This window comes from Nicotiana tabacum, chromosome 9 (assembly GCF_000715075.1).
Source record: "Nicotiana tabacum cultivar K326 chromosome 9, ASM71507v2, whole genome shotgun sequence".
Classification (NCBI taxonomy): Eukaryota; Viridiplantae; Streptophyta; class Magnoliopsida; order Solanales; family Solanaceae; genus Nicotiana; species Nicotiana tabacum.
Genome location: NC_134088.1, coordinates 20,962,560 through 20,973,973, shown reverse-complemented (window position 1 = coordinate 20,973,973; position 11,414 = coordinate 20,962,560). Strand labels below are relative to the sequence as shown.

The 11,414-nt window shown below is 33.4% G+C and overlaps 1 protein-coding gene across 1 annotated transcript; it reads left to right on the top strand.

The window, feature by feature from the left end:
* The first annotated feature begins 7,320 nt into the window (after positions 1 to 7,320).
* Positions 7,321 to 11,126, top strand: LOC107770491 (EIN3-binding F-box protein 1). Its single transcript, XM_016589809.2, has 2 exons — positions 7,321 to 7,704; positions 8,474 to 11,126. Exons 1-2 carry the CDS (start codon positions 7,680 to 7,682, stop codon positions 10,387 to 10,389), a joined length of 1,941 nt encoding a protein of 646 aa, XP_016445295.2. The 5' UTR covers positions 7,321 to 7,679; the 3' UTR covers positions 10,390 to 11,126.
* The last annotated feature ends 288 nt before the right edge of the window (positions 11,127 to 11,414 follow it).

Below are 11,414 nucleotides of genomic sequence, written 5' to 3'. Positions count from 1 at the left end.
TCTTCTAGATCACTTGCTTCGTTATTGTGATCATTTTGATTTAATTCCAAAGAAGAATAGGGAAAAGAAGGTTAGTAGGAAAGGAAGTACCCATTACAAAGGCGAATTCATGATTTAAAGTTGATGAGTTTTTATGTCGATTTTAAATTAATAAACAATAACAACTAGATTTTATAGTCAAATATTTATTGATATTTAATGAATATTTTGATACACATATACAAGATTATATTTGAGCAAAAACTATTGAGTTTTCGTGAACTTTATGCTGTAAATCTGCCTCTGAGTGTAAACGATCTAGATATTAATTACTCTCTAAACATCCCCGCCGCAAACATGCAAAATATTAAGGGGTTGTTTGGTTTGAAGACAAGTTATGCTGGAATTGTCAATTTTACTAATTTTACTACTTTATCATGGGATTACTATTTCACCCTCTGATATATATAAGTTATTCCAGTACTATTTTTAACTTATCTCAGAATTATTAACCAAATAAGGAATAAGACTATACTAAATTTTTATTCCAGAATTACTTTTACTTATCAATTATACCAAACCGCCTCTTGAGTTGTTAAGCAAGTGGATAAATAAGGCATAAAAAAGTCAAGAGTAAAGAAATTTTGGGATATCATAGACAAAGACAAGATACACAAAGGTTGACTATTGTTGCTGAAATGTTGTCACTTGTGCTGAAGAAGAAGAATCAACAGAACTTCTAACCAATTGCCAAAATTAGATTCAGTTAACTGAGACATATATGTATTATGTAATTAACTCTGACATTCATTAATCATTCCCACAACTACTCTCCTTTCCTTTAACTTTTGGTGGAGTCAGTGCACTGTATTTATCTCCCTTTTCTCAATTCAAAGTTTTCGTAACCAGTGGCAGAGCTTGTATTAACGGTACGAGTTCTGTCCAACTCAATCATTTTAGTTCAAACTCTATATTTATTTTAAGAAATTTATTTAATATATATAAATTATTTATTTAGAATTTAATAACTTAAACGTACTAAAATTTCAAACACATAAACTTTAAATTCTCACTCCCCTCCGTTCATAACCATAGTAACCACGTCGAAGTGGATGTTTAATGTTTTAAGCGTTTATTTGTAACAAAAGGACATCAACTACGGATAAATAATTATCTCATAACTCCACTCCCTAAAAAACAGAATTTACAATTGATTGAATATTACAATTCAGAATTTTTATTTATATTCTACGAGTTATTTGATTTTTGTCTTGGTTGCTTACAAATAAATAAGTACCTATCATAAGGGAGCATTAATTAGATGCGAATTCGGGATTTAAATTTTATAAGTTCGAATTCGAAATTCTCGTACATTACATTACTTTGATTCGAAATTTATTATTATACTTATTTAATGAAGTTTTTATCACGTATACAGAGATTTAAGCCAAATTTACTTAGTCTAAATGAAGTTGGTAAACTCATATCTTATTCATTAGATTCACCCCGGGCTCTAATCCATTTCATATTATACAAAGCTAAATTCTTGAGAATGACTAGCTTAGGCTACTAAAAAAATTGATGGGATAAATCTCTCTCTCTTTGATTTCTTATTCAATGTCCGGTATGCATTTTGGTATCTCGATTTATTTAGCTCCTCGTCAGGTAAGGCCTACGTGAATTTCGAATTCAGACAGAAGCGAAACCATCTTGCAGTCCTTCCTGTTATGTTAAGGCGGGTTTCTCGAATAAATAATTTTTTTTATTAGGTCCATGAAATCTATGGAAGTGTTCATATCAATATTTATTTTTTCATTTTTCAAGTTTAATCTGAGACCTCTAGTTATTTAAAAGATGAAGCGATTATATCATTCCATCACAACCTTTAATGGTGATGGAATGAATCTCTTTCTTATTCGCTAATTCTTGTCTAACTTTTTCTATAATTTTATGTTATGATTAAGACGTGTTAACACCTAAAAGAGAAACGAACAAAGCAAAAAATCCAAGTTGATTATAACTCTAAGGTTTGTCAATTAAAGTTTGATCAGAAAATATATGGCCAAGTTGCTGTAGCTTTCCGTTTTAAATTTAAAGGAACACATTCAGGTTCAGTGTACTGCAAAATACAAGCTGTTTTTCACTCATATCGAGACTCTTGAAAAAGGCATGTTGTTCTTCTACTCAAGTACAAATACACAACTAGTCCGTACTTGTTCAAACAATCAACAATATAGTTGTTGTAATTATGTGTGACTTACAATGTTTCTGATTCTGCAACTTGTTCACACATTTTCTTTAATCAAGTAGAATGACCTAGTATTAGTTATTTCTTTTTTTCTTTAATATATTGGTTTTTGGATTATACAAAATATCTATATAATACGACTCAATTACATATACACTTAACCCCTTTGAGGTCGTTTGGTAAGGTGTATAAGAATAATACTGAATATGCATGTATTAGTTATATATAGGTTGAGAAATATATACTACCAAACAAAGAAATAATAATACCAAAACTAATACATGTATTATTTTTCCTAATACGTCCTACCGTAAAATGTAAATCTTACACAAATATTAGTTTGAATAACATTTTCTTTTCTGATTTTTTATCCGGTGTCCGATCCGTATTGGGTCCCACTCAATCTAATGTCGCACCGGAAAGTTCCACATTGGAGGATAAGTGTTTCTAACAAATGCGAGTTCATACCCCAGGATTAAAACTCGAGGCCTTTGGTTAAAGATGAACGACTAATTATCACTCTACCATGTCTCTTGTTGGTAAGATTTTCATTTTATTAGGGCGTTAAGTTTAGTTTGAAAAACAAGTGGTATATGGATAACTAAGTATATTATAATATATTAACTAAAAGCCAAATTAAAACTACAACTATAAAATTTCCTATACGATTTTATGAAAATTAAGAAAGAAAATAAGCATTTTTTCCGCCACTTAAAAAACGTATTTTGAAACATGTATCATTCTAAAAATCTAATATCAGAAATTACAAAAAATTCTTAATAAGATATTGTACTAGTAATTATTAGTTATAACCTTTTTGCATTGTCAACATGTAAACTATTTGTATTTTAAGAAATTATGCTATTATATCATCAGGAATTACTTTATACTTGAAAAAAATTAACATGTATGCATATTAGGATTGTTGCCCCTCATGTTTCTATTAAAATGACCGGAAAATAATAAACTGTGAAATATGTCTATTGTTAAATTAGAGAAGAGTTTGATTTTCAAGCCATATATTGAGAGGGAAGAAATGATTTTGATCCTAATTTACGTGGTGTGATGTTCATTTGACCTACTTTACAAGTGTCATTAGGCTTACTTGATCTAAACTTAAAAATTAAGATACAAGGAATTAAAGCCGCAGATTTAATTATGAGAAAGTTAGTATTTGGACAGGGGCGGATCTAGAGCACAATTTCTGGGTTTACGGGAATACAATAGTTTTTGCACAAACTTTATATATACACTAAGAAATTCAATAAATATCTCTAAATATTAAATTGTATATCCAATTATTGATATTTTATAGTATTAATTTGAGGTAATTATAGGAATCTATAAACTTTTCCGAATTCGCCTCTGTTTTCGAATGTTTGCTAAGATCCAACAAATCCAAAAGCTGAGATGTAAATGCCACATAATTTGTTATGAAAAAGTTAATTCGGATGTATATTAAGATCCAACAAATTTAAAGACTATCGATTTTGTATGCAAAATCAAAGATGTCGCAACGACAATTATCTCCTAAAATTATTATTTAGTTGTGCATTAAGATGAAAACTAATTTTCTGAACTCGATTTCTGTAATAAATAATTGTTAGTGTGAAAGAAAAACATCTTGAAGCATTCAAAATGGAGCAAGTTTCACCCTTCTAGAATTTGTTAAAAAACTAGCACGCATATTCACGTGCAAGTCACATGACTCCAAAAAATCTCCAATATTAATATAATTGAAACACAATTAAAACCTTCCTAAATTTCATTTTTCAAATTAAATATAATGTATCTGTTCAAAGATTAATTTTCAATGATCTTACTTTAGATAATTAATTTCTTTTGCATATTAAATGGGAGCCTATACAAAGCTAACAAGCGAGAACCCTGATCTAGACACAGTAGGGTCAATTGAGTTAGCAAATCTAACGTGCGTACAAGCATCTTTTTCCTTTCCTTTTTGAATTTGGCACTATTTAAATATAAAAAAAAAGCCTACAATAAGGTTTTCTTCCTTAAACACTATGAGAGTTGGTAATTTGACTGCCCTAACTATGGCGAAATATTTCCGAGATGTTAATGAACAAGACATACTTCTATTTATTGACAATATCTTCCATTTGGTCCAAACAGGATCCGAAGTATCGGCCTTATTGGATAGAATGCCTTCCGTTGTGGGTTAATTTGATAGTCATATTAAGATTTGATAGTCAACTATCACCAAAAAATGATAACAACAAATCATTTGTAAAAAAATACGAAAATTACAGAAGTTTATCAAAATGACTAATTTAGAAAAATAATGAATTTCATCTCAAATTTCACTTCTATAAATCAAATCTAGGGTACATCTAGAAGAATTTCGATTTCTTGAGTTCTATTTATCAATTTTCATCTTATAGTATGACAACTAAGTTGATTAGAGAAAGGCAAGAAAAAACATAGAAAAAGAACACGATAAGTCGGTATGATTAAAGACAAGAATTTTCGTTATAATTTATATACGTATCAAGTCATATGTATGAACAATATTGAAAAAACATAATAAGAAAAGATCGTTAGTAAAGAATCAATGACATCAATATAATTTGAAAATCAATTAAGTCCCTTCTAAATTCCATTATATTCTCCAAATTAATTATAATGTAGTATATCCTCAAAAATTGCTTTCAGTAATATTACTTGAAATAATTTATTTGTATACATATTAAGATTCAACAATCAACAGTCATCATAATAGCAAGTAACAATAACTCATTCATTATCAAATGCAATCTACACATGGAAAGAATTATTTTCCTTTTGTCTTTGGCATATTTGGATCACTAGAAATAACAACCTCTATAGTAACCTCACAAACTTTCCTTCTTTTGATTTGGTACATATGCGAGCTACAGAGTATGTTGCTCTAGCAAGACACAACAGCAACACCAAACCACCTCTAACTCTCCACGTCAAATGGCATCCTCCTAAACAAAGTTACTTCAAATTCAATATTGATAGAGCATTTAAAGATGGAGCATGAGGTAGTGGCAAAGTTTTTCGAAATAGCAAAGGGGATTGGGTGCTAGGCTACTACATGCAGATTTCTCAATCTGATCATACATATAGCGAACTCATATCACTTCTACATGATCTAAAATTAGCTTATGCTCATGGCCTTCATCCCCTGGATGTCGATACAGATTCAATATAGATTATTAACATGTTTACAACTAACTGCCCACAATATACATCTATCTTACATGATTGCAGGATACTAAGACAGCAGCTAGGAGATCCGGAATTAAAACACTGTTTTTGGGAGCAAAACAAAGTGGCTGACTTGCTAGCTAAGGAAGGACTGAAAATTAGAAAAATTGGTGGTCCTACTGTTTTAGTACTACCACCATCTGCTATTTTGCCTAGTCTTATGTTGGATATTTCTGGAGCTACACATCGTAGATCTATCTCTAGTGATGTTTCTAATATTTTGGCCAACCTTGGCAACTTTGACGCTCAGAGGAGCATGTCTAGTTGTACGAACAATATTTAAATTTATATATTAGCTTCTCTTTTGACCAAAAAAAATAATAATAAGTCATTAGTCAAAAATCATGGAAATAATATGTTTATCAGAATAATTAATTTAGACAAATAATAAATTTCATCTCAAAGCCCAATTCTATAAATCAATCCGGTGTACATTCTCTAAAATCATTTTCCTATTTTGAGTTCTAAACGCTCGCCATAAAAGATAATAACAATAAGTTATTAGTTAAAAATTGTGAAAAAAACACGAATATACTATCTTTATCAGAATGACTAATGTAGAAAAATAATAAATTTCATTCTAATTTCACTTCTATAAATCAAATCTAGGGTACATCCCCGAGAATTTCTATTCCATTACTTAAGTTCTACTTATCAGTTTCTATCTTCTACTATGAAAACTAAATCTATTATAGAAAAGCAAGGAAGAAGATCGAAGTAAAATACGTTTAATCGGTATGATTAAAAAAAATAATTGTCGTTATAATTTGTATTCATTTTAAGTCAGACAAGTCAACAATTATTGAGAAAATATAATATAGGACTATTAGTAAAATATCAATGATATTAATATAGTTTGAAAAACAATTAAGATCCTCTTAAATTCTATTTTCCAAATTAATTTCATATATATCCTCAAGAATTACTTTTTTGTAATCTTACTCGAATTAATTAATTTGTATAAATATATTAAGATTCATTAGTCAACGGTCGCCAAAAAAAATTATAATAGCAAGTCATTAGTCAAAATTTATGAAAATCACGAAAGTAATATCTTTATCAGTATGATTAATTTAGAAAAATAATTAAATTCCATCTCAAATTTCAAATCCATAAATCAATCTAGTGTACATTCTCCCGGATTACTTTTTCATTTCTTGAGTTTTAAACAGTTAGCGGTCACCAGAAAATAATATTATAATAAATCATTAGTCAAAAAACGCAAAAATTACGGAATTAATATCTTTATCCAAATAATATTATAATAAATCATTTTTTCTATTTTTGAGTTCTAAACGCTCGCCATAAAAAATAATAACAATAAGTCATTAGTCAAAAATTACGAAAAAAAACATGAATATACTATCTTTATCAGAATGACTAATTTAGAAAAATAATAAATTTATCACAAATTCCATTCTCCATATCAAATCTAGTGGAAATCCTCAAGAACTACAATTCCATTTCTTGAGTTATTTATAATTTCCAACGTCTAGTATACAACAACAATTCCACTAATGGGGTCTGTGAGGGTAGTGTGTACGCAGACTTTACCCCTACCCTGAGATAGAGAGGTTGTTTCCGATAGACTCTCGGCTCCATCCCTCCAAGAACTCCCCACCTTGCTCTTGGGGTGACTCGAAATCACAAACTCTTAGTTGGAAGTGGAGGGTGCTTACCACTAGAGCAATCCACTCAAAAAACTAAATTGATTAAAGAAAAAGCAAGGGAAAAAAAGAACCGGAAAAGAAGATGTGAACCGGTGTGATGTAAGCAGCAGAAACAAGTGGCAGGAAATGAAAGAAAACCGAAAAAAACCGGTTTTGGGAATGATTCAATGAATGGTGCAAGAACTGGAGAAAGAGGTGATGATTTATGTTTATGTAGACTTGACACCTCACCAAATACATTATTTAATTAATATAATAAATAATTTTTATTAACTAAATTTATGTACTATTGTTTTTATTATATATATGCACTTCACCATAACTGTTTGTGAAAGCAAAAAGAACATTACTTGTTCTTCTTTGAACAACCTTCTTCTTTTTTTCTCTCTATTTTTTTTGCCCTACTTAGATAGGGTTTCAGTGAAAATCTTGAACTTTTTTTTTATGTAAATGCAAATCTTGGTTGAAGATAAAATCTTGGTTGTGCTGTTGTTCTTGGTACAAAGTTTGGTTCTTTTTGCTCAGCAGCCATGCCTACTCTTGTTAATTACAGTGGTGAGTTAATTTTTTCCTCCTTTTTTTCTGCCTTTTGAAATTATGGGGTTTTGAGTTTTAAGGATTTTAGCATCTGGGTTGTATTTAGTTTCTGCTGATTTACTTGTCCTGATTCGATTCATAGTTATTTCATTAAAAAAAGAGGAAAAAATTGAATCTTGAGAATAGATTTATTGTAGTGCTCAATGAATATGTTAGAGCTTGATTCTTGATATGGAAGAGAGAAAAGTCATTGCTTTGGTTAAAGATGTTAATCCTATAAAGACTTTTTTGTGTTTAGGTAACTCTTTATGTATCTTTTGTTCAGAATCTATATTAAACATTGGTAATTTCTAATATAGAAGGTGTGAATAAGAATTATTGCTCTGATCTTCGTAGCTAGAATTGTCTGTTAATGACCTGATAATTGGTTCTTATTAGGTAGATTTTAATTCCGGAAACAGCCTCTCTACCTTCACAAGGTAGGGGTAAGGACTGCGTACATACTACCCTCCCAAACCCCACTTGTGGGAATATATTGGGTATGTTGTTGTTGTTGTTGTTGTTGTTGTAGGTAGATCTTAGTTTTCAGTTTATGTGTAACGAGTTTTTACCTGGTCATGCTTTTGCTTCTGATATAATTTGACTACATTTGAATGAAGTTAAAGATTAGATTTTGGAGGAAATGGGGATAAAATCAGTATCTTGGGAATACTTCATTTTTAGTATGGTGTAGGATGTTGATTAGCAGAAAAGATAGCTGATGAAGTTGTTGCTATTTGATGTTCAGGTGATGATGAGTTCTATTCAGGAGGGTCACTTTGTTCAGCAGATTTGGGTCTTATGTTGTCACTTGGTCATGCTCAAGTTTACTGCCCTCTTAGGAAGAAGGCGCGGATTAGCGGACCATTTGTTGTTGAAGAGCGGACAAAGAATCCATCCATTGAAATACTTCCCGACGAATGCCTATTTGAGATCTTCAGAAGATTGCAGGGAGGCCGTGAAAGGAGTGCAGCAGCTTGTGTTTCTAAACGTTGGCTTATGCTCTCGAGTAATGTAAGGAACTCCGAGATCCAGAGCCATACCGATATTTCAGTTGCTAATAATGGGGATTCAAGTGATGGAAAAATGGTCTCAGCTGATGAAGATGTTGAAGTAGAGTGTGATGGATACCTTACTAGGTGTTTAGAAGGGAAGAAAGCTACAGATATTAGACTTGCTGCTATTGCAGTCGGAACTTCCAGCCGTGGGGGTCTTGGAAAGCTCTCAGTTCGGGGGAGCAACTCGGTTCGTGGTATTACTAATGTTGGTCTATCGGCAGTTGCCCATGGTTGTCCTTCTCTTAGGGTTCTTTCATTGTGGAATGTTCCTTATGTTGGAGATGAAGGTCTTGTCGAGATCGCGAGGGGATGTCATTCATTAGAAAAGCTGGATCTATCCCAATGCCCCTCAATTTCCAACAAAGGTCTAGTTGCAATAGCAGAGAATTGCCCGAGTTTGACTTCTTTGACGATTGAATCTTGTCGAAATATTGGAAATGAGGGCCTGCAAGCTATTGGAAGATGCTGTACCAAATTGCAGTCTCTTACTATTAAAGACTGCCCTCTTGTAGGGGATCAGGGAGTTGCTAGCCTTCTCTCGTCAGGTGCTACAATGTTGAAGAAAGTGAAACTTAATTCCCTAAACATCACGGATTTCTCGCTTGCTGTCATCGGTCACTATGGCAAGGTGATTACCGATCTTAATCTCGGTTCACTTCGTAATGTCAGTCAGAAGGGGTTTTGGGTTATGGGTAATGCTCGTGGTCTTCAGTCTCTGGCTTCTTTGTCGATCACTTTGTGCAGAGGAGTGACCGATGTAAGTCTTGAAGCAGTGGGAAAAGGCTGTTCAAATCTTAAACATATGTGCCTTCGCAAGTGTTGCTTTGTGTCTGATGGTGGACTTGTTGCTTTTGCTAGAGCTGCAACAGGATCTCTTGAGAGTCTCTTGTTGGAAGAGTGCAACAGGATCACCCAAGCAGGCATTCTAAATGCGGTTTCAAACTTCGGCAAGTTGAAGTCTCTTTCCCTAGTGAAGTGTATGGGAGTCAAAGATTTACCTCTACAGGCTTCGTTATTGTCACCCTGTGAATCTCTTCGATCATTGTCCATCCGAAGCTGTCCAGGGTTCGGTAGCACTAGCTTAGCGATGGTTGGTACGCTGTGTCCTCAGCTACATCACTTGGATCTCAGTGGGCTTACCGGAATAACAGATGCCGGGCTTCTCCCACTTTTGGAGATGAGCTCCAAGGCAGGACTTGTCAAGGTTAATCTAACCGGCTGCCTTAACCTGACCGATGAAGTTGTGTTGTCGCTAGCTAGGCTACACAGCGAGACCTTGGAAGTGCTGAATCTTGACGGATGCAGGAAGGTTACAGATGCAAGCTTGGTGGCAATTGCTGATAATTGTCCATTACTTAACGATCTTGATGTTTCAAAATGTTCAATAACTGATTCTGGTGTAGCTGCTTTATCCCATGGAGTGCAAGTAAATTTGCAGATTCTTTCGATATCAGGTTGCTCCATGGTAACAAACAAGAGCGTTCCAGCTCTTAAAAAGTTGGGGGAGAGCTTAGTCGGTTTAAATCTCCAACACTGCAATGCAATCAGTAGCAGCAGAGTTGAGATTCTTGTTGAAGACTTGTGGAGATGTGATATCCTCTCCTAAGCTAACTGATGGCACAAGGCAATGCATCCAAAAGGGAGGGATTCGGACGATGAGTAGTGGTAGTTACTTGGTTCATTCAGCTTGGCGGGATTGAAGCGAACATGATCGTGGTTTTTATGTGATACCTCAGTGGCTTGGTTGTTTTCCGGGAAGCTATGACAAACAACTTTTTCCGCTATATTTTTTGCAGGCTTCATTTACTTAAAGCCTGTTCCAAATTTTTCGGTCTCCTGTTTTTTGGAGGCTGCCTCTTTCACAGCCATGGTATCCTGAGAATACAGTTACCAAAGTCCTGGTATTTAAGTTTTCACTCGTGTCGCTGCAAACATGGGGGTATTGAACAACTGATATGCTTCTCTTAAACTTGTATGGACGGATTGGTCATGCACTTGCCTTGGTACTACACTGCAGAATCAGACAGTCATTTCATAGTTTTCATTCGTAATTTTCGTGTTGGAGAGTTGTTGTTGTTGTAAGCGTTTACTTTGTGTCGTAGTCTGTAGTTGGCATTGCACAATTTCTGTTAGCATGGTGTCTGTTAATCAGGGGCTTGGTAATGGCAACTATTCCATATTGGTTGCCATGACAACTTAGGTTTGTTCCTAGGTTGTTCTTCTTTATCCAAGTCCTAGTTTTTAATAGGATTGTAAAAGTCCTATTTTGTAGCAGGTTCCCTGTATTTCAGATTTGTACTTTGCAACTATCTCGTTATGTAATAAACTGTCTGTTTGTCTAAATTGTGCTGAATGTTTCTCTTCCTTACCTGTGAAAAACATGCATGTTTCTACCATAAGTATAGAGATTATTATGCACTCTCAGAGCTTGATGATTGATCCTACTTGACATAGGAAGTACTTGTGTTCTACCTGAATAGGTGGAAGATCAATTTTTTTTGTGTGGGGGGAAAATTCTAAGAAAATGCGCGGTCGCTATCCTTGGAGTGCGTAACTTTTTCACTGTGCACTGAAACGAGTGCGCATTACGTAACTTGCTCACTGTGCACCTTCCGTGCGCACTAGATAATC